This window comes from Neoarius graeffei, chromosome 27, assembly GCF_027579695.1.
Source record: "Neoarius graeffei isolate fNeoGra1 chromosome 27, fNeoGra1.pri, whole genome shotgun sequence".
Taxonomy (NCBI): Eukaryota; Metazoa; Chordata; class Actinopteri; order Siluriformes; family Ariidae; genus Neoarius; species Neoarius graeffei.
In genome coordinates, this window is record NC_083595.1 from 54,701,926 (window position 1) to 54,726,930 (window position 25,005).

Here is a 25,005-nt window from a genome sequence, read left to right on the forward strand (position 1 = left end):
AATTTTGTTTCTGGTGTCCTTTGACAGCTCTTTGGTCTTGGCCATAGTGGAGTTTGGAGTGTGACTGTTTGAGGTTGTGGACAGGTGTCTTTTATACTGATAACAAGTTCAAACAGGTGCCATTAATACAGGTAATGAGTGGAGGACAGAGGAGCCTCTTAAAGAAGAAGTTACAGGTCTGTGAGAGCCAGAAATCTTGCTTGTTTGTAGGCGACCGAATACTTATTTTACCGAGGAATTTACCAATTAATTCATTAAAAATCCTACAATGTGATTTCCTGGATTCTTTCCCCCCATTCTGTCTCTCATAGTTGAAGTGTACCTATGATGAAAATTACAGGCCTCTCTCATCTTTTTAAGTGGGAGAACTTGCACAATTGGTGGCTGACTAAATACTTTTTTGCCCCACTGTAGATAGATAGATAGATAGATAGATAGATAGATAGATAGATAGATAGATAGATAGCAAATTCCTCAGTGTTGAATTAACACTTTCAGAATGAATTTGTGTCCAATTGGACCTACTGTATATAAACACAGTAGGGTGTTAATTCAACACTGGGGATTTTGCTGTGTAGATAATATTTTGGCTGAAAATGAAAAAGTTTTACCATAAAACAATGCCATGGGTTGTTACAAGCAGCAAATAATGAATTAAAAGCAATTTCCATATTATTTTTATTTATTTATTTGTTTGTTTGTTTGTTTTACTTCACACTTTATTTAATTTTAATGACGTCATTAAACATTAGCTGCTATTATTATTATTATTATTATTATTATTATTAATGAACTGTTTTATGATAATGGATATTGACTAAACATTTATTCAAACCTGGACTTTCTTTTGGTACATTTTATTTATTTATCTTATTTTTAAAATTAATTTATTTTATGATACAACTATAATCATAAACAAAACCAGACTTTATCTATTTATGTATATATTTATTCATTTATTTCTATTAGTTAGTTCATTAATTAATTTATTTATCTATTAATTTTTTCATTAAATGGATGAATGTGAGTATGCGGTAGAGGTTGAAGAGCCTCTCGGTGTTGTGTTGGTACCTGTGTGAGGTTCCACAGAGAAGTACGGCTGCCCCTGCAGGATGCTGTAGACGAGCCGCGCGCTGTTTCCATACGTCGGATCGTCGGCGTCTGTCGCCGTGACCTGAATCACTGACGTACCTGCAGAGGACACGAACAAACGCCATCCTGCTTCACATCAGCATTTACACCAAATAACAGTGACAGCGAAAGGAACAGATTTATAATTAAACAGATTAAACAGAGCTTGAAACACAAGGCTGCAGGTTCGCACAGGTTTCACTGATGCTCCAGCGGGATGTGGGGGAATGAGCTGAGAAGGCCAGCCATCCATTATCTGCAGCCGCTTATCCTGTTCTACAGGGTCGCAGGCAAGCTGGATCCTATCCCAGCTGACTACGGGTGAAAGGCGGGGTTCACCCTGGACAAGTCGCCAGGTCATCACAGGGCTGACACATAGACACAGACAACCATTCACACTCACATTCACACCTACGCTCAATTTAGAGTCACCAGTTAACCTAACCTGCATGTCTTTGGACTGTGGGGGAAACCGGAGCACCCGGAGGAAACCCACGCGGACACGGGGAGAACATGCAAACTCCACACAGAAAGGCCCTCGCCGGCCACGGGGCTCGAACCCGGACCTTCTTGCTGTGAGGCGACAGCGCGAACCACTACACCACCGTGCCGCCCCTACACAGAATTATTATTATTATTATAAAATAATGAGCTAAAAATAAGTATTTTGTTTAATTCCAGTCACTTGTTCACTGTTTAAATTTGAACAAAATTGTCCTGATGGTGATGTCACCTTGCGAGTCATCACCCGCTCCAGAGTGAAGGGGTTTAAGGCTAACAGAGGGAGCGAGTGAGCTAATGTCTGCTCGCTAGTATAGTTTCTTTAAGATTCTTTACCCACACCTCCTGAGAGAGGGAACGCTGTCACATTAAGTGTTCTGGACAGAGGAATTTATACTCGTGACAAGCCGTGGGTTTTTGGGTCATATTAATTTTAAGAGAGAGAATAATGAGCGGCTGGTGAGGGCGCGATGGTTTATCACTGCTCTAATGTCTGTGAGAATTAAATTTCATTAAATATATTTATAAAAACATAAATACTAAAAGTGTCATTCTTTAATAAATAAAAATGTGATTGTTGTTAAATTGTGGTGATATCAGTTAATGATTTATTCCTGACTTTCATCTCAAGGTCGCAGAAGCTGTGATTTTGTAATAACGGGACAGAAAAAAAAAACCATCCATTTCCATGGTGAGCTTTTAGATGAGAATTTATCCACGTGGGAAACATCAGATTTGTCTCAGTGGTCTTAAACAACAGAGCATTCGATAATAAGCGCCAGCTGAGGGAAGCTTTATTGGGCTTTGATAACCAGTGAAGTAAAACCGTTCTGGAATTAAGAACTCGGACAAATGAGAGGAATCCGAGTCGCGTTTATGAAGCAAGACATCGTAGTTCGGTCGCCGCTGTTGCAGTCACTGTTTCAGGATCATAGACTATTGCTAATTATCAAAAATATTCAATAATGAGTGGAATTCCCTGATGACCATGAATTCCTGCCCCGATTTGACCCGAGTCAAACTGCCCCCTGTGGGTGCTGCGGTGGGGTAACAGATCATTACCTCCTGACACAGCCACATTAGAGATGATGTATTGTGCAACAAGAGAGCGTAAAAAATAAACACACACACACACACACACACAAGCTAGTGCAGCACAACAACACCAACAACTACTTCAGGCTCACTTTCTCCTGGTCAGATTTCAGCTGGTTTTGAATAATGCATGAGGAAACAGAGCTGTATTTTTTTCCCATCTCAACTCAGTAGTCCAAAAAATAAGGCGAAAAATTCTAATCTCACCGACGTTGGACATCTCAGCCACGCGAGCGTAGTATGGTCCATGCAGGAACTCGGGTGGGTTGTCGTTGATATCCTGGACCTTGACAATGAATTCTGATGGAGGCTCCAGAGGTTTGTTGGTGTCTCGGGCCACGGCCTGTGCGGTAAGCGTGTACTCCGCTTGTTCTTCACGGTCCAGCGTCTTCGTTGCATGAATGTTGCCTGTTTTATCATCAATGACAAAGATGGTTCCGGCACCTTCCCCTGAGAGGATGTATTTAATGTTGCCGTCTCCTGTGTCCACATCAGAGTGAAGCTGGAAACAGAGAGGAGGAAATGAGTCATGATTTAGTGGTACAGGACAATTCAAGGTGACTGGTGTTTGTAAATAAGACTTCATCCCTTACTGGATGGGATTCAGGGTTACACTCACAATAGGGATGTAACAATAAATCATTCAACAATAAATCACAATGCAAATTTATGATGATTCAAATTGATGAAATAAAAATGAAGTGTGATTATTATCTGGCTGCATAATCACTTAGTTTTTCCGAGCTGTAATTGTGTTGTTTAGACAGCAGAGGGCACAATAACATCCAATAGTGGGAAGACATGTGACTTCACTGTAGGTGGAAGTAATGCAGCTCTAATGCTGCAAAAACAAAGTAAAACAGATGTAAAATGTAAAAGAGCTGCTGTGTGATTGTGTACAAATAAATTAAACCAGAAATCGTTGCTCTCTCTCTTTTTACAGACTGCTGAAAGATAAAGAAAAGAGAAGCAAATGAAGGCAGAACAAATGTTCATAAAAGTTTATTAAGAAAAGGAATATTTGTTATTAACTTTTCATTTTTAATAAGAGGAATATGTTAGTGAATACGCAATTATATTTTACTCCAACCTTTACAAATTTGGGTAAATAATTATTGTTGATTATTAAGAAATATGGGACGGCCTTGGGCTGAGGTGCCCTTGAGCGCGGCACCGAACTCCCAACTGCTCCCTGGGCGCTGTTAGCATGGCTGCCCACTGCTCTGGGTGTGTGTGTGTGTGTGTGTGTGCTCATTGCTCACGTGTGTGTGTGTGTGTGTTCACTGCTTCAGATGGGTTAAATGCAGAGGGGAAATTTCACAAGTGTGTGATGAATAAAGTTGTGCTTTCTTTCTTTCTTTCTTTCTTTCTTTCTTTCTTTCTTTCTTTCTTTCTTTCTTAAAATGAAACAAAAGTTGTTGTTGTTGTTGTTGGTGGTGGTGTTTTATTTAACAAAAGGAATATTTAAGTTGGTAAAGAATAGGAGAATAATTGTTACTTTTTTGGTAATAATATTTTCTTCATTTAAGATATTTTTCAAAACCATTGTGGGGAAATCGAATCATGAACTGGGTGAATTGTTACCAGTCTCATTTCCATGCTGTAAAATAGTTTAAATTTGTGATCAATGTTAATCCGTTTTTCCAACAAACAAAAAAAAAAATCAAACCATATGACACGATTTACTGAAGAAAAGCTTCTCAAATGATCAGATTGTTTCCAGAATCCAAATGGAACAACCAGCGCTGAGGTCGGCCTCGAGTAATCCTGGGTTTCTTTGCTGTAAGACATGCAGAGGTTTTGAAAAACATCACTGAATCAATGTTCCAGGTTGGAAACCATGGAGACAAGGTTGTTCTCGTTCACCACAAACTGAGCAGGAGCTTCGTTGTGAATGTGAATGTCTTTGAACAGCGATAAAGTTAGAATGTAAAGCTAATTTGCACAGATGTGGTGTCACTTTGTTGTGTCTGTGTGGTTGGTATTATTCTGAGATACTTTATTAGGAAACTACCAGGCAATGATGTAATGGTGGAGATGTAGATTAGTTGAGTTTCCTGTTTCCAGAACTGGTACTTGTTGAACACCCGTCATTGTGTAGTGTCCGAAAGAAGGATTTAAAAATACGAACATTGAACCATGCAGGGACGTTAGAAATGTGGACAAGTTCATGAAAAGGCTTTCAGTTTTCTGAACAATCCAGTTTTCGGCATCAGTACTGAAGAAAAAGGGTTATGAGATAAAATTAAGTTATTTATTTACACTTTGAAATGAAAGTTACAGTTGTAGGATGTGAAATCATATAACAGATGACAAGATGCTTTTAACCGACGCAAAAATATCAACGATGGAAGACTGAACAAGCTGAACTTGGAGCTTTGAGAACATTTTCCCTCCCAAAATTAAATCAAAAATAAATTCTGCTTTTTTCACAAAAAAGTGTTCATAGTTTTGCCGTTCTTTGTTTGAATGTATATATTTTTAAATTCTTAAACTGACATTATTAAAAGCTTCATCTGGAATGTGAGAATTGCAAATCATATTGAAAGAATTTAAGAAGTTTGAGCCCATTTTTGACCCCAGATGGATCTCATGGTACCATCGGTGCTGCCTCTTACCCGGCCTACGAGGACAGGATCAGGTCCCGTGTACTCCTCGATGACGAAGAACTGATTCCAAACCCATCCTCGTTTGGAGCGGTGGAGCACATGTCCGTCCTTTCGTCTCTCTCGGTGTCTGTAGGAAGCGAGGTGACGGTGATGTCCACGTTCCTGAGGGCCTCGAGACGCCACCGTAATCCATAACATCGCTATTAAGCACAACAAGAACGCCTGAACTCTTAAACCGTCCCACATCCTGTCTGTTCTCACCGACGTCCTGATCAGTCTCTTTTTTGGTTCTCGGGAAGGAAACGGTGGCTTTGAAGGAGATGAAGTGGTGGTTCACTTAATATGTCCACCCACGCTGAGGTTCATCCCAGGCGCCGAGTCTCAGTTCGTTCCTGCGAGGAAAAAAAAAGACAGAGAACATTTTCAGTGATGGAGTGTGGAGTGTTTCAGGATCACAATCAAAGTTTAATTGACTTTGTCTGAAATTGGAATGTATTAATTCGTTCTGTAGCGGTGTAGCCTGGACTAATTAAGCGACAGAGGTTGTAAGCCCATTTGCTCTTATTTAATTAGACATCGCAGCGCCAGTGTTCTCCCGGCAAACCATTTCCCAAGTCACACACATCCGTCCCGTGTGAGATAATAGCTGGAGGTTTGAGATTTTGTCATGTGCGCACACACACACACACACACACACACACACACACACACACACACACACACACACACACTTTGAGAAGTTGCTGTTTTTTCCCCTCCATCTAAGCAGAATGCCAATGTAAAAAAAGGCAGAATGTGATCCGAGTTACGGCCCTGACATCTGCCATGTGTTTACTGGTGCAATGATCCTTCCTCAATGGCATCGTTTTCTTTTCCTCATCTGAAGATAGCCATGTCATGCTACACTAATTAAGCAGCTGAAGTGTTGGCTTGATGCTCTTTCATCACCTCCTGCTTGGATGCTACAGCTATACAGAGAGAGAGAGAGAGAGAGAGAGAGAGAGAGAGAGATGGGCTTGGAGAGATTTTCCCATTCACTGAGTTGCTAATAATCTCCAGCATCGAGCCTCACGCAGCCTCCTGGCTGCTTCGTCTTAGCGCTTTCTCAACCTAATTCATGCCCTAATCACGGCCTGCCACGGCTCTAAATCAGACAGAGGGGCTTGAGAGGAACGGAGGGACATTAGCAAGCATGAAATGCAGGTGAAGCGAATAAAGAAAAACAAAACAAAACAAACAAATCTCCAGTGCACGAGTCAGAGCCGTAAATAAGCTCCAAATAAGGTGCATCGAGCTCGCAAGCGGGAGAATAGGGCCCTAACTCTTCAGGCGTCTCATCTCTCGTCTCAACAAAAGCACCACCACCACCCTCACCACCCCTCCCACCACCCCATTGCCTACCACTCTGTCAGCATCCATAATGATGGGCTGATAACAGCTGATGCTCGATGCCTGCGTGGCTCAGCGATAAAACTGGCAGCGGCTCAGGAAAGAAGAAAACATTTTATCCCTAGATTTTCCTTTCTCATGAACTGGATGCCACTCTGTGTGTGTGTGTGTGTGTGTGTGTGTGTGTGTGTGTGTGTGTGTGTGTGTGTGTGTGTGTGTGTGTGTGCGCACTGCGTGGGAGGGTTTATTTTTTCTTCTCAACAGACTTCGTCTCGTCTCTGAATGTATTCAGGAATGTGTTTCATGGACGTCTGGCTGGACAGAGCGGATGCATACGGCCACCATGGGACGGAGTTGGAAAAGAAAATTCCAGCGACGTTCCAAACTCTGTCAGCTCACAAGTACCTCTTCACATAAAATGAAAGTTCAGCCAAAAATAAAAAGCTACATCGAATACAGACGATCAGCCAAGATGTCCATAAAGTCTAAAATCTGTTCGGTTTGGACTAAAGATACGAAGCTCACGGTGCCAATAAGGAAAAACAGATTAAAGCCACTGGTCCAGCAAGGAGCAAATCATGAGTTCCAATAAAGATATCGAATCAGATGTGAGATTTATTATTAGTTGTTATTCAAATGAGTCCGTCAGTGATGGTGTAGCTCACTCCGGCTCCATCTAGTCCAGAAGGAACGATCTAAAGTGAACCACCTTGTGCAATAAATGTTGAACGCTATATGCACAATATACAAGTTATATATAGAAGTGATATCCACGCTAGGAATGCCAACCTATTTACCAGAAAGAATCCAAAACGGCGAGGAACTGACTGAGAAGTGATTTGTGTGGAAACTGCTTGTTAGGGCTTAATTACTCCAAATCTTCATTATTAACTGCAATTACGCAGATTTGGGTAGAAGCTACATGCACCCCAGGCAGACCGACCTTCCTGCCAGAAAGAATAAAAATCAGTGAAGAATTGAGAGAGAAGAAGTGATTTTCATGAAATGTGGACGATGCTGGATGGACGATGGACAACATATGATGGCATAAACTCATCACCTGCCGGCCGATGAGCTAATAACTGAAGAGTTCTTAGCTTCCAAAAGCTTGTTCTACTTGGATTTATATTTCTTGTTGTACATTTAAAGAACCTTTAATGAAAGACTTGAACACACATTAAGAAATAATAAAAGAAATAAGAAAGACAGTGGGTTCTTCAAGGGTTCTTGAGATAATTAAGGGTTAATTGAAGGTTCTCAGCCTCCAAAAAGTTTCATCATCACACAAACTGCTTTGAAACGTCCAACTCCACACTTTATCTCATCTCATTATCTCTAGCCGCTTTATCCTGTTCTACAGGGTCGCAGGCGAGCTGGAGCCTATCCCAGCTGACTACGGGCGAAAGGCGGGGTTCACCCTGGACAAGTCGCCAGGTCATCACAGGGCTGACACATAGACACAGACAACCATTCACACTCACATTCACACCTACGCTCAATTTAGAGTCACCAGTTAACCTAACCTGCATGTCTTTGGACTGTGGGGGAAACCGGAGCACCCGGAGGAAACCCACGCGGACACGGGGAGAACATGCAAACTCCACACAGAAAGGCCCTCGCCGGCCACGGGGCTCGAACCCGGACCTTCTTGCTGTGAGGCGACAGCGCTAACCACTACACCACCGTGCCGCCCCCTTCAGACTTTATAAACTTTATAAACCTTATAAACATTCCTGTAAAGCTGAGTTGTGAGTGGTGACAATATGTATTGACTAAAGTCTATAAAAATAAAATTAACTTGAATAAATATTATTAAGTGCTACTCAACGCTGGCGTCTTTGAGATCCGCTCCTACTGTAAGTGCATTTTTGCCCTATAATATCTCTACGCTTCCGATTAATCCATCCTTTTCCGACCAAACCCTGACCCACAGGGCGATTTAGGGGAATCCTAATACCGGTACACGCTCAAAATCAGATCAATGCCCGTCCTGTGTGCAAGGTAAAGCCGTCTGGGCCAAAGTCACTGGAGGATGGAGAGCGAGTGAGCATCAGCGATTTATCGTCCGTCTGTAACGGGAACAGACGCTGCATTAGACCTTCAGCACTCAGACGGATAAACGCTTAAATGCACCTGGTGTCGAGAAGGACATGGGAGCTGGAGGGAGTGCAGGAAGCACACACACACCTGATAACATCTAAATAAAACATAGAACTAAGATGATGAAGGAGGAGGAGGACAAGGGCGGAGCTGAGGGGGATTACAGGAGACGAGGATGAATACGAGGCAGCGAGAAAAAAAAAAACACCACCAAGTTCTGAGTTCTGGAAGGAGAAATGATTACGTAGCTTCTTACACTCTAATTACTCTTTAAAGAAAGAAAAAAACACCATGAACCACCATAGAATACATTACACACACACACACACACACACACACACACACACACACACACACACACACACACACACACAGCAAACCAACATGCTGAGATTTTCCAGTACGACATGCCAAGAAGAAAAAGGGGGCACGAAAGAAGGAGGAGGAGAGAGATGGAAAATAAAGGGAAAGAAAACTGGAGAAGGAGAGAAGAGAATATGAGAAAAGAAGAATGGGGGAAATGGAGAGGATAGAAAGAGATAAAAGGAAAGAGAGGTAAAGTTACAAAAATTAAAATAGAAGACGGTAAATTCTTAGAAAACGGTTCTTTAAGAGTTCATAAAGGGTTCATGAGAAAAGGATGAGAAAGAGAGGGGAAGAGAGAGAGAAAGGAAAGGAAAAGAGGATGAAAGTAAATGAAAGAAATGAAGCAAAGAGTGGAAAGAAAAAAAGGATGTAAAAACAGAAAAGTTAAAAATGGAAAAGAGGATATATGAAAGAGGAGGAAAAGAGAGAAAAGAAAAAACTAGAGAACAAAAAAGAAGAAAAGGAGAAAAGTGAAAATAGGAGAGGAAAAAGGATAAAGGGGAAGGAGATGGAAGAGAGAAATGAAGGAAAAACTAACAATAAAAGGAGAGAATAATGCGATTTGAAGGGAAGAGAGGAGAAAAGAGGTGAAGTAAAAATAAAGGTAAAGAAAACAGAGGATAAAGAAAGTAAAAGAAGAAAGAGGAGGAAACTGGAAGAGAAGAGAAGAGAAGAGAAGAGAAGAGAAGAGAAGAGAAGAGAAGAGAAGAGAAGAGAAGAGAAGAAGAAAAATGAAAAGTAGAAAAGAGAATTGGAGATGGGAAAAGATCAAAGGGAGGAAAGGGAAGAGGAGTAAAAAGAGAGTGATGAGGGAAGGAAAGAGAGAAGATAAAAGGAGGAAAAGGAGAAAAACAGATGTGACGGTCCGTCTCTCACTGCGCAGGGTAATTAAAACACTCCCTCTGGTGGTCCTGATTAGTGTGTGTGTTAGTGTGTGTGTGTGTGTGTGTGTGTGTGTGTGTGTGTGTGTGTGTGTGTTTGTTAGTGTGTGTGTGTGTGTGTGTGTGTGTGTGTGTGTGTGTGTGTGTGTGTGTGTGTTTGCACAGAGACTCCATTTTAGCTCCAAGCAACAAATTTCACTTAAACTTTTTCTTTCTGTTTGTGTAAAAATGCAAACAACATCATTGTTTTCTAATTAACATGCAGACGCACTAAGGAGAACATTTCAGCAAGCAACAACAAAATAACACCCCAGTTCATAAACAAGCAAACAAATAAATAAATACATACATACATAAGTGTTGCCAAGCAAAATAAACCTCTCCCGGGGGAGCACTTATGATGAATATGAAGGAAGATATCATGAAAAAATGATTTTGACCTTTTTGGTGACCTTGACCTTGTTTGTGAACATACTTGACCTATAGAGATCTTGCAGTCACGTGACCGGAAAATACACAGCCGCCATATTGTCGGTAAAAAACACCGCTGAATACTGCTGCACTCGTGTACAGAATGGATCAATTTCAACCGACGGACTACACGGCTCATTTTTCTAATGAAGAGATAACTGGATATATGTCTAAAATAAACGACCTACAGATTAGTGACCCTTATGGCTTACCGGACGGAGTTTTCACGACCGTGTCAGTGGATGTTGAACTGCCAGCGGAATACCCAGACGTGTATAATTACCTCATTAACTTTCCCTCGCTGTTCAGTGGTGAAGCACTGCGTGCTTATAAATCTGTGGACAGTTATCTTTACAGAAATTCAGGATTTGTCAGCGACTCAGATGTGGCATCTTGTAAACAAGAAAATAACAATCCTCATTGGACGGGTAAGTCACTTAAGTATTGAGTACTAGTACTGATACTAGATATATCAGTAGTATCTAGTATAGCACTGACCAGCCGATTATAGAATAGAATAGAATAAGGTAATTCCAGCTGTAATTCCAAATCGTCTGTCTTGTTTACCATGGATCTGGCGTTGGAGAGGTAGAGGCTTAGCAGTGGAGATTTGAGTAGCTGTTTTCTGAGCTTAGTCAACAGGCCGGCTCTGCCTGCAGTCTCGCTTTTGCTTCCGCTCCCGGCGCCGCCTCCTTCGCTTTGCTTCCGATAACAATCCATGGAGACCCCGCTGGTCTCGCTATCTCGTCCGGAATGTTGTGCATGCGATGGAAATCGCTACAAACCGTCATTTCCTGCTGGAAGCCAATGTCCAGTAAGTCCATACGGTTGTAGTGGATATTGAAGTCCGGTACAGACGAACAACACGCAAAAATACACACAAAAAACATAAAAACCGTGCACAGGTAGGGAGAGCTTGTAGCCGCAGCTGTTGTAGTAGAACTGTATATAGTAGGGTTTTCCAGAAGAAAAGGTAGAAGTAGAAGCAGAAGTAGAAGTAGAAGGCGGAAATATGGCGTTTGACCGACAAGATGGCGTCTGTTACAATCTGGATCGGCTGTGACGTCACATGCAAGATCTGCTTCTGATTCTGATTCGCACACCGTACTGCTCTCAGCCAATCAGAACACAGCGTACCGCTCTCAGCCAATCAGCACACACCGTACTGCTCTCAGCCAATCAGAACACATCTGAATTAATATGAAGGAAGATATCACGAAAAAAATGATTTTGACCTTTCTGGTGACCTTGACCAGATGAGCCTCAAAATGTTGGAGGTTCAAAAATTCGCTTTTTTGTTTGTTTGTTTGTTTGTTTGTTTGTTTATTTGCTTTTCATAAGAAGTTGTTTATTATTATTATTATTATTATTATTATTATTATTCACTGTTTTTGTTTTACACTGTGTGTGTCTCTCTCTATGGGAGGGTGTGAGTAAGTGACATCATTTTGATATCTGTGTCTATGTGTATGTGTGTGTGTGAGCAGGTCACATTTTAATTACATCACTGTTCTGATGGAATGTTCAGATGTATGTGTGTGTGGTTGACTTGTGAGCAAGTGAGCAGCTTGATCTTGGGGCAGGTCAAATAATCATAACATAATAACATATTTCTGATCATATGACATGATAGCGGGGTGGCACGGTGGTGTAGTGGTTAGCGCTGTCGCCTCACAGCAAGAAGGTCCGGGTTCGAGCCCCGGGGCCGGCGAGGGCCTTTCTGTGCGGAGTTTGCATGTTCTCCCCGTGTCCGCATGGGTTTCCTCCGGGTGCTCCGGTTTCCCCCACAGTCCAAAGACATGCAGGTTAGGTTAACTGGTGACTCTAAATTGAGCGTAGGTGTGAATGTGAGTGTGAATGGTTGTCTGTGTCTATGTGTCAGCCCTGTGATGACCTGGCGACTTGTCCAGGGTGAACCCCGCCTTTCGCCCGTAGTCAGCTGGGATAGGCTCCAGCTTGCCTGCGACCCTGTAGAAGCATAAAGCGGCTACAGATAATGAGATGAGATGAGATGACATGATAGCAAGGTAGAAACAGATTTTAAAGGTCATTGCTTACGCACATACGGAATTTTTCAACAAAGATATGTTATAAGAAAGTAAACAAAAAATAAGAACAAACCTAAACAAAGACAAGCAAATCTCATATCAAAACAAACAAAATGTTCCCAAACAATGTCCAGCCGAGACAGAAGGTCATTTTAACTGAACAGAAATTAATCCTTAATTTTGTCACCATTTTAATAAATTATTGCCTTCTTGGTCAAGAATAATACTTATATAAACCTAACAGTATATAATTTATTTTTTCTTATTTTTGAATTAATCTAAAGTAAAACTGTAGTTAAATAATTTTTTTAAAATGGTTTACTGTATTATTTAAATATGACATTCTAAAATAAGTAAAAATATTGTTTATTAATTATCAAATCTGTAAAAAGAAAATCCCCGAAATATTTTTGATTCATATTCTCCAACATTAATGAGGGAATTTATTTTTTTTATTCTTTCTTTCTTTCCTGGCTCTTTTTCTTTCTTTTCTTACAGAACAAATCAGATTTATCAATAAAATCAACAATTCAACTCCGGAACACTTTTTTTATTCATGAATAACTTTAAAATGTTGGTCTTTAGAGGACATTTTTTGTGTATATTTACAGACAAATTCCTCATAAATATTTTACATTGAACATAAAAAAAAAGTTTAAAAAAAACCCTTTATGCATCTGGAACATAAAGAGTGCAAAAAAGAAGAAGAAGAGGAAGAGGCAGGTAGTAGCACACAAACACTATTCTGTTCACACACACACACACACACTGAGCTGGGCTAAAGCAATAATAGTGATTCATGTGTGTGTAGATGTGATGTATGCTCCTGTCGACTCGCTCCCTTGAGGCCACGCCTGATATTTTCACAAGAGTCCATACAGAGAGAGAGAGAGAGAGAGAGAGAGAGAGAGAGAGAGAGTGTGTGTGTGTGTGTGTGTGTGTGTGTGTGTGTGAGAGAGAGAGAGTGTGTGTGTGAGAGAGAGTGTGTGGTGTGTGTGTGTGTGTGTGTGTGTGAGAGAGAGAGAGAGTGTGTGTGTGTGTGTGTGTGTGTGTGTGTGTGTGTGTGTGTGTGTGTGTGTGTGTGTGAGAGAGAGAGAGTGTGTGTGTGTGTGTGTGTGTGTGTGTGTGTGTGTGTGTGTGTGTGAGAGAGAGAGAGAGAGTGTGTGTGTGTGTGTGTGTGTGTGTGTGTGTGTGTGTGTGTGTGTGTGTGTGTGTGTGAGAGAGAGAGAGTGTGTGTGTGAGAGAGAGTGTGTGTGTGTGTGTGTGTGTGTGAACGTGATGTTCAGACAGATTTGTCGTGAAGCAGAAATCAGTCTCATATAAAAACACAACTCTAAACTCAGACTATCGGATCAGACTCTTGGATCAGATCAGACTCTTGGGCCAGACTCTTAGATCAGACCCTAGGATCAGACTCAGATCAGACTCCTGGACCAAATCAGACGCTTGTATCTGACTCTCAGATCAGACTCTCGGATCAGATCAGACTCTCGGATCAGACTCTCGGATCAGACTCTTGGATCAGACTCTCAGATCACCTCAGTATCTTGGATCAGACTCTTGGATTGGATCAGTTTTGCGGATCAGATCAGACTCTCAGATCAAATCAGACCCTTAGATCAGACTCTGGTCTCTCAGCTGTTTCTAATAAAAACCCGCCAGAAATGCGGCGTCTGAGACCAGTGTGACGTTTCTATGGCGCCATGTTTTGTTTTTCCTGGAGGATCTGTGGATAAATGCAGGCAGATCTTTTCTCTTCACTCCTTCACTGATTGGTGGAGTTTGTCAGAGCAGGAAGTCAGATTTCTAACCCACTGAAAGCTTCAGTCTGACTTCCTACACAAACCTCACGCTGCTCGGCTCTTTGATGGAACAATGAGGAGCGCTCGAGTCTGAGCAGAGACGCCTCCACTTCTCCACCATGTATTTATAGAGCTCCTGACACTCACAGCTCTTTCTTCTCCATCCTGCTCTCCTGAGTCACACTGAGACTCTCACACACAGCGCCGGGACACGCCGTGCTCTGATTGGTCACAAGCTGTCGACTCATTCCCTTCATGTTTATATTCATGCTCTCCTTCTGATACATTATCGTTTCTATAGTAACCACTCATTCACAGTGACAGCAGGGTGGGGCAATACTGCAGAAAACATAATATTGCGATATTTCAATACTTTTTTATGATAAACATCACGATACACAGGTTTCAACAAAACAGAAGTGTTGCATTTACATGTGAATCTGTAAAAATTTGTCTGATTCTACTTTTATTTAATATGGACAAAAATTAATTGGATGTTTGGTTTTTTTATCTGTGAAAAAAGTTGCACTCCACAATTTTAAAAGATTTGAAAAAGAAATCTTTACCCAATCCACTTCCAGAGTTCATAACTGTTAATTAAAAAATGCATAAAGTAAGATATTACAATAGACACGATGCTTCTGAAAAATATACCAGCATAATTTAACAAAATAAGATATCTTTAAATCTTTATATTAAAATTTACATCATAATTACCGTCTACAAACAATTCAAGAATTTCAAACGGCACAAAATACAACAGATTAATTAGTATTAAAATAATAATAATAAAAATAATTAAAACTATATTGGTATCAACTATAGCACTGTCGCATCACAGCAAGAAGGTCCGGGTTCGAGCCCCGTGGCCGGCGAGGGCCTTTCTGTGCAGAGTTTGCATGTTCTCCCCGTGTCCGCGTGGGTTTCCTCCGGGTGCTCCGGTTTCCCCCACAGTCCAAAGACATGCAGGTTAGGTTAACTGGTGACTCTAAATTGACCGTAGGTGTGAATGTGAGTGTGAATGGTTGTCTGTGTCTATGTGTCAGCCCTGTGATGACCTGGCGACTTGTCCAGGGTGTACCCCGCCTTTCGCCCGTAGTCAGCTGGGATAGGATCCAGCTCGCCTGCGACCCTGTAGAACAGGATAAAGTGGCTAGAGATAATGGATGGATGGATGGATGGTATCAACTAAAAGTCTCTAAATTGCAGGGCAGAAGAAGAAGAAGAAGAAGAAGAAGAAGAAGAAGAAGATGATGATGATGATGATGATGATGAAAAAGAACTAGGAAATGAAAAGGAAGAAAATAATAAGTTGATGAAAAGAAGAAAAAAATAAGAAAAATGAGGAGGAGATGAAGAAGAAAAAATGTAAAAGAAGAATAATATGATGAAAGAAGAAGAAAAAGAAGCTGCTGCTGCTGCTGCTGCTGATGATGATGATGATGATGATGAAAAAGGAGGTGAAGAGGAAGAAGAAAAAGAAAAACAGAAGGAGGAGAGGAAGATGAAGCTGTAAAAGAAAAAGAATATGATGAAAAAAGAAGTAGATGATGATGATGATGATGATGATGAAAAAGGAGGTGAAGAGGAAGCAGAGGAAGAGAAAGAAGAAAAAAGAAGACAAAGAAGAAAAGAGGAAAATGTAAAAGAACAGTAATATGATGGAAGAAAATAATAATAATAATAATAAGAAGAAGAAGAAGAAGAAGTGTCATTTATTTCTCCAATCAAATGAACCCTATCCTGAACCCGACCCTGAGGACTCGTCTTCTTCCTCTCAGTGTTTGATGTGAAATGCAATCCAGCTTCCAGAAAGTTCCTGCTAAATTAATTCATCACCTCTAAAATGTCACTGAGGAGCTCATCGTGATGGAGATCTGGAGACTGTGGTTCTCATCAGAGCCCAGTGGAGAACACAGTGGCGTTTTTCTTGGTTTCTCGTTACGGTGTGGAGCTCCGTGCGGTCAGCGATCACGCTCTCAGGACGAAACCTGACTCTTAATTGCCGTTCAATTACAGCGACTAATCGGCCGAGGTGTTACGCAACAACACGACTCCAGGGGCTCTGATCACAGCTGTTCCAAAACACTGTGCTTCACTCCACACTGAGGTTCCTCAGGGCCCAGACCCCGGTTTTGTAAATGGAATGAGATGTAAACATTTTTATTAGAAATAACGATCAGAAAACTCATCCCAAGAGTGATCCATCATCTCCAGATCAAACCCGGAATTGATTTTAAAATACTTTCAGTGGTCTGTGAAGCTCTAATCGCTGTTCCCAGAATTAAAACCAGAAGAGCTGAAAGAGCATTACAGGAACAGATTGTGAAACACGTGATGTACATCTTTCCCACACCTCGCGCTCGACATTCACAAACATTTTGCTTTATTTTCCAGTTTCACCTTTCCACAGAGAACCGTCTCCTCAGTGCTCTGCTTCAGCTTCCTGTGCTGAAGGTTAAACGCAGGGAGATGGTGGTGTGTGTGTGTGTGTGTGTGTGTGTGTGTGTGTGAGAGAGAACGTGTGTGTGTGTGTGTGTGTGTGTGTGTGTGTGTGTGTGTGTGTGTGTGAGAGAACGTGTGTGTGTGTGTGTGTGTGTGTGTGTGTGTGTGTGTGTGTGTGTGTGTGTGTGTGAGAGAGAACGTGTGTGTGTGTGTGTGTGTGTGTGTGTGTGTGTGTGTGTGTGTGTGTGAGAGAACGTCTCGTCCGTTCGCTTCCTGATAAAAATACTGCAGGAACATGAATACAGAACCCTGACCCTGTCGAACTGCTGGAGCCGCGCTGTTTCCTCTCCGGCGAGTGTAAAAATAAACACACACACACACACACACACACACACACACACACACACACACACACCACCATCTACATCAAATCTATATCAACACCACCGACTGATTACAAAATATGGATTATCATTATCATTTCTATAGTAACAGCTTTATAGTTACAGCACATTATCATTTTGTTCATAACAGATGGTTATCATTTCTATAGTTACAGCCCGTTATCATTTCTATAGTTACAGCCCGTTATCATTTCTATAGTTACAGCCCGTTATCATTTCTATAGTTACAGCCCGTTATCATTTCTATAGTTACAGCCCGTTATCATTTCTATAGTTACAGCCCGTTATCATTTCTATAGTTACAGCCCGTTATCATTTCTATAGTTACAGCCTGTCATCATTTCTATAGTTACAGCCCGTTATCATTTCTATAGTTACAGCCCGTTATCATTTCCATAGTTACAGCCCGTCATCATTTCTATAGATACAGCCCGTCATCATTTCTATAGATACAGCCCGTTATCATTTCTATAGTTACAGCCCGTCATCATTTCTATAGTTACAGCCCGTTATCATTTCTATAGTTACAGCCCGTTATCATTTCTATAGTTACAGCCCGTTATCATTTCTATAGTTACAGCCCGTTATCATTTCTATAGTTACAGCCCATTATCATTTCCATAGTTACAGCCCGTCATCATTTCTATAGTTACAGCCCGTCATCATTTCTATAGTTACAGCCCGTTATCATTTCTATAGTTACAGCCCGTTATCATTTCCATAGTTACAGCCCGTCATCATTTCTATAGTTACAGCCCGTTATCATTTCTATAGTTACAGCCCGTTATCATTTCCATAGTTACAGCCCGTCATCATTTCTATAGTTACAGCCCGTTATCATTTCTATAGTTACAGCCCGTTATCATCTCTATAGTTACAGCCCGTTATCATTTCTATAGTTACAGCCCGTTATCATTTCTATAGTTACAGCCTGTTATCATTTCTATAGTTACAGCCCGTTATCATTTCTATAGTTACAGCCCGTTATCATTTCTATAGTTACAGCCTGTCATCATTTCTATAGTTACAGCCCGTTATCATTTCTATAGTTACAGCCCGTTATCATTTCTATAGTTACAGCCTGTCATCATTTCTATAGTTACAGCCCGTTATCATTTCTATAGTTACAGCCCGTCATCATTTCCATAGTTACAGCCCGTCATCATTTCCATAGTTACAGCCCGTCATCATTTCTATAGTTACAGCCCGTCATCATTTCTATAGTTACAGCCTGTTATCATTTCCATAGTTACAGCCTGTTATCATTTCTATAGTTACAGCCCGTCATCATTTCTATAGTTACAGCCCGTCATCATTTCTATAGTTACAGCCCGTCATCATTTCTATAGTTACAGCCCGTCATCATTTCTATAGTTACAGCCCGTCATCATTTCTATAGTTACAGCCCGTCATCATTTCTATAGTTACAGCCGTTATCATTTCTATAGTTACAGCCGTTATCATTTCTATAGTTACAGCCTGTCATCATTTCTATAGTTACAGCCTGTCATCATTTCTATAGTTACAGCCCGTTATCATTTCTATAGTTACAGCCCGTTATCATTTCCATAGTTACAGCCCGTCATCATTTCTATAGTTACAGCCCGTCATCATTTCTATAGTTACAGCCCGTCATCATTTCTATAGTTACAGCCCGTCATCATTTCTATAGTTACAGCCCGTCATCATTTCTATAGTTACAGCCTGTTATCATTTCTATAGTTACAGCCCGTTATCATTTCTATAGTTACAGCCCGTCATCATTTCTATAGTTACAGCCCGTTACCATTTCTATAGTTACAGCCCGTTACCATTTCTATAGTTACAGCCCGTTATCATTTCTATAGTTACAGCCCGTTATCATTTCTATAGTTACAGCCCGTTATCATTTCTATAGTTACAGCCCGTCATCATTTCTATAGTTACAGCCTGTCATCATTTCTATAGTTACAGCCTGTTATCATTTCTATAGTTACAGCCTGTTATCATTTCTATAGTTACAGCCCGTTATCATTTCTATAGTTACAGCCTGTTATCATTTCTATAGTTACAGCCCGTTATCATTTCTATAGTTACAGCCTGTTATCATTTCTATAGTTACAGCCCGTTACCATTTCTATAGTTACAGCCTGTTATCATTTCTATAGTTACAGCCCGTCATCATTTCCATAGTTACAGCCCGTCATCATTTCTATAGTTACAGCCCGTCATCACTTCTATAGTTACAGCCTGTTATCATTTCTACAGTTACAGCCTGTTATCATTTCTATAGTTACAGCCCGTCATCATTTTTATAGTTACAACCTGTTATCGTTTCTATAGTTACAGCCTGTTATCATTTCTATAGTTACAGCCCGTCATCATTTCCATAGTTACAGCCCGTCATCATTTCCATAGTTACAGCCTGTCATCATTTCTATAGTTACAGCCTGTCATCATTTCTATAGTTACAGCCCGTTATCATTTCTATAGTTACAGCCCGTTATCATTTCTATAGTTACAGCCCGTTATCATTTCTATAGTTACAGCCCGTTATCATTTCTATAGTTACAGCCCGTTATCATTTCTATAGTTACAGCCCGTTATCATTTCTATAGTTACAGCCCGTTATCATTTCTATAGTTACAGCCTGTCATCATTTCTATAGTTACAGCCCGTTATCATTTCTATAGTTACAGCCCGTTATCATTTCCATAGTTACAGCCCGTCATCATTTCTATAGATACAGCCCGTCATCATTTCTATAGATACAGCCCGTTATCATTTCTATAGTTACAGCCCGTCATCATTTCTATAGTTACAGCCCGTTATCATTTCTATAGTTACAGCCCGTTATCATTTCTATAGTTACAGCCCGTTATCATTTCTATAGTTACAGCCCGTTATCATTTCTATAGTTACAGCCCATTATCATTTCCATAGTTACAGCCCGTCATCATTTCTATAGTTACAGCCCGTCATCATTTCTATAGTTACAGCCCGTTATCATTTCTATAGTTACAGCCCGTTATCATTTCCATAGTTACAGCCCGTCATCATTTCTATAGTTACAGCCCGTTATCATTTCTATAGTTACAGCCCGTTATCATTTCCATAGTTACAGCCCGTCATCATTTCTATAGTTACAGCCCGTTATCATTTCTATAGTTACAGCCCGTTATCATCTCTATAGTTACAGCCCGTTATCATTTCTATAGTTACAGCCCGTTATCATTTCTATAGTTACAGCCTGTTATCATTTCTATAGTTACAGCCCGTTATCATTTCTATAGTTACAGCCCGTTATCATTTCTATAGTTACAGCCTGTCATCATTTCTATAGTTACAGCCCGTTATCATTTCTATAGTTACAGCCCGTTATCATTTCTATAGTTACAGCCTGTCATCATTTCTATAGTTACAGCCCGTTATCATTTCTATAGTTACAGCCCGTCATCATTTCCATAGTTACAGCCCGTCATCATTTCCATAGTTACAGCCCGTCATCATTTCTATAGTTACAGCCCGTCATCATTTCTATAGTTACAGCCTGTTATCATTTCCATAGTTACAGCCTGTTATCATTTCTATAGTTACAGCCCGTCATCATTTCTATCGTTACAGCCCGTCATCATTTCTATAGTTACAGCCCGTCATCATTTCTATAGTTACAGCCCGTCATCATTTCTATAGTTACAGCCCGTCATCATTTCTATAGTTACAGCCCGTCATCATTTCTATAGTTACAGCCGTTATCATTTCTATAGTTACAGCCGTTATCATTTCTATAGTTACAGCCTGTCATCATTTCTATAGTTACAGCCTGTCATCATTTCTATAGTTACAGCCCGTTATCATTTCTATAGTTACAGCCCGTTATCATTTCCATAGTTACAGCCCGTCATCATTTCTATAGTTACAGCCCGTCATCATTTCTATAGTTACAGCCCGTCATCATTTCTATAGTTACAGCCCGTCATCATTTCTATAGTTACAGCCCGTCATCATTTCTATAGTTACAGCCTGTTATCATTTCTATAGTTACAGCCCGTTATCATTTCTATAGTTACAGCCCGTCATCATTTCTATAGTTACAGCCCGTTACCATTTCTATAGTTACAGCCCGTTATCATTTCTATAGTTACAGCCCGTTATCATTTCTATAGTTACAGCCCGTTATCATTTCTATAGTTACAGCCCGTCATCATTTCTATAGTTACAGCCTGTCATCATTTCTATAGTTACAGCCTGTTATCATTTCTATAGTTACAGCCTGTTATCATTTCTATAGTTACAGCCCGTTATCATTTCTATAGTTACAGCCTGTTATCATTTCTATAGTTACAGCCCGTTATCATTTCTATAGTTACAGCCTGTTATCATTTCTATAGTTACAGCCCGTTACCATTTCTATAGTTACAGCCTGTTATCATTTCTATAGTTACAGCCCGTCATCATTTCCATAGTTACAGCCCGTCATCATTTCTATAGTTACAGCCCGTCATCACTTCTATAGTTACAGCCTGTTATCATTTCTACAGTTACAGCCTGTTATCATTTCTATAGTTACAGCCCGTCATCATTTTTATAGTTACAACCTGTTATCGTTTCTATAGTTACAGCCTGTTATCATTTCTATAGTTACAGCCCGTCATCATTTCCATAGTTACAGCCCGTCATCATTTCCATAGTTACAGCCTGTCATCATTTCTATAGTTACAGCCTGTCATCATTTCTATAGTTACAGCCCATCATCATTTCTATAGTTACAGCCTGTTATCATTTCTATAGTTACAGCCCGTCATCATTTCTATAGTTACAGCCCATCATTTCTATAGTTACAGTCCGTTATCATTTCTATAGTTACAGCCCGTTATCATTTCTATAGTTACAGCCTGTTATCATTTCTACAGTTGCAGCCTGTTATCATTTCTATTGTTACAGCCCGTCATCATTTTTATAGTTACAACCTGTTATCGTTTCTATAGTTACAGCCCGTCATCATTTCCATAGTTACAGCCCGTCATCATTTCCATATTTACAGCCTGTCATCATTTCTATAGTTACAGCCTGTCATCATTTCTATAGTTACAGCCCATCATCATTTCTATAGTTACAGCCTGTTATCATTTCTATAGTTACAGCCCGTCATCATTTCTATAGTTACAGCCCATCATTTCTATAGTTACAGCCCGTTATCATTTCTATAGTTACAGCCCGTTATCATTTCCATAGTTACAGCCTGTTATCGTTTCTATAGTTACAGCCCGTCATCATTTCCATAGTTACAGCCCGTCATCATTTCTATAGTTACAGCCCGTCATCATTTCCATAGTTACAGCCCGTTATCATTTCTATAGTTACAGCCCGTTATCATTTCTATAGTTACAGCCTGTTATCATTTCTATAGTTACAGCCTGTTATCATTTCTATAGTTACAGCCTGTTATCATTTCTATAGTTACAGCCCGTTATCATTTCTATAGTTACAGCCCGTTATCATTTCTATAGTTACAGCCTGTTATCATTTCTATAGTTAAAGCCTGTTATCATTTCTATAGTTACAGCCTGTTATCATTTCTATAGTTAAAGCCTGTTATCATTTCTATAGTTACAGCCTGTTATCATTTCTATAGTTACAGCCTGTTATCATTTCTATAGTTACAGCTCGTCATCATTTCCATAGTTACAGCCCATCATCATTTCTATAGTTACAGCCCGTCATCATTTCTATAGTTACAGCCCGTCATCATTTCTATAGTTACAGCCCTGTAACTAGAACTGTAACTGTAGTAACAGTTATCATTGTCATTTCTATAGTAACAGCCCATTATCATTTCTATAGTAACAGCCTGTTATTGTTTCTATAGTAACAGATAGTTATTGTTTCTATTGTTACAGTCTGTTATGTATCATTTCTATAGTAACATCCTATTATCATTTCTATAGTAACAGCCTGTTATCGTTTCTATAGTAACAGATAGTTATTGTTTCTATTGTTACAGTCTGTTATGTATCATTTCTATAGTAACAGATGGTTATTACTGATTTTATGGTAACAGCTGGTTATCGTTCCTATAATAACAGCTGGTTATTGTCATTTTTCTTTAGTATGATGTCATAATTGGTCCATTATTAATAAACAGATTAAAAATGCTGATTTGCAGTTTTCTTTCAGAAGGTGTTTATTTATGGACACCGATGGATTTGTAACAGTTACACAGAGGATTCTGAAGCCCAGGATGGACTATGAACCTTCCAGAGAACCTACGGGGAACATTTTACTCCAGGAGTGATCACTATACTTATCTTTCAGAAACCTGCTCCTTTAAATGTGTACAGATACAGTTACAGTTCTGCAGTGAAAGTCAATGTGTGTGTGTGTGTGTGTGTGTGTGTGTGTGTAAGAGACGACACTCTCCAAAGCCATTAGAAAGCTGTAATTACGCACTGCAAGGCCTCAGATCTGCACATTCTGCTCATGCTAATATTTCTCATTATTCTTCCGTGTTCTTGCTTCACCTTGGTGTTTATACGCACAGAACCCCAATGTCACCGGATTAATAATCATAAAGATCCTTTCAAACCTCCGTGATATTTCCCTCCCTCCAACTGAAATTTATAAGCTGTATTTTTTTATCCTCTTCACACAAAAAAAACCCCCACACAAGCTGTTTGGCATAAAACTACATTTAAAAAATCAGAAAAATCAGAAAAAAAAATCTGTTCTGCAGATTTGTTTTTCAGCTAAAAAAACCCACAACTAATGAATTAATTAGAGAGTTAATGATAATGACAGTGAGAATGCGTATGAAGATGGAGTCGATCATTGGCTTCATTCATTCTGGTTTTGGTGATTAAACACACAAAATAATATTTGAAAGCAATTATTGTCTGATTGAGAAAAATATATAATAATTTATAACATCCATCAGCTACGGGTATTAACGAGATCATTAAACTGATCTCTTAATTTTATGGAGAAGAAAAACATTCAAACCCAACTGAACTCTCAAGATTTCTCATCTCATCTCATTATCTGTAGCCGCTTTATCCTGTTCTACAGGGTCGCAGGCGAGCTGGATCCTATCCCAGCTGACTACGGGCGAAAGGCGGGGTTCACCCTGGACAAGTCGCCAGGTCATCACAGGGCTGACACATAGACACAGACAACCATTCACACTCACATTCACACCTACGCTCAATTTAGAGTCACCAGTTAACCTAACCTGCATGTCTTTGGACTGTGGGGGAAACCGGAGCACCCGGAGGAAACCCACGCAGACACGGGGAGAACATGCAAACTCCACACAGAAAGGCCCTCGCCGGCCCCGGGGCTCGAACCCGGACCTTCTTGCTGTGAGGCGACAGCGCTAACCACTACACCACCGTGCCACCCTCTCAAGATTTTCTGCTCTTTTTTTTTTGCTTCTTATGTCTGTTTCTCCATAACACCAGTCAATGATAGCAAATTTTTTTTTTTTAAATATTTTCTACTTTCATTTTGGTTTTGGAAAAATAAATAAATAAATAAATAAATAAATAAATACAAAAAAGAACCAAACCAAATATTTGTTTGTTGAAGGAATTAGTTTTCTTTTCTTTAAATCTATAAATTACTCAAAAGAACGTGTGAAAGAGATTCTCAGTGGACGAGGAGAAATGAGAAGAACATCACTCAGCTGATTAATAGCTGGAGATCATTAAGTCTGATCTTTTACTCTTTATAGAGAAGAATAAAAAATTCAAAGCAATTGAAGTCTGAACTTTTTGTTTCTTTTTTTC

General features: G+C 40.0%; 1 protein-coding gene across 2 annotated transcripts in view; it reads right to left on the bottom strand.

Moving 5' to 3' along the window:
- Positions 1 to 25,005, bottom strand: part of cdh11 (cadherin 11, type 2, OB-cadherin (osteoblast)) — a 146,482-nt gene that overhangs the window by 36,726 nt on the left and 84,751 nt on the right. For both annotated transcript variants that reach the window (XM_060911914.1, XM_060911915.1), the window contains 3 exons: positions 5,346 to 5,728; positions 2,935 to 3,229; positions 1,072 to 1,191 (listed from right to left, as the gene is read on the bottom strand). In XM_060911914.1, the coding sequence (XP_060767897.1) occupies positions 1,072 to 1,191; positions 2,935 to 3,229; positions 5,346 to 5,582 (652 nt within the window). In that variant the 5' untranslated portion in view covers positions 5,583 to 5,728. The remainder of the gene's footprint in view (positions 1 to 1,071; positions 1,192 to 2,934; positions 3,230 to 5,345; positions 5,729 to 25,005) is intronic.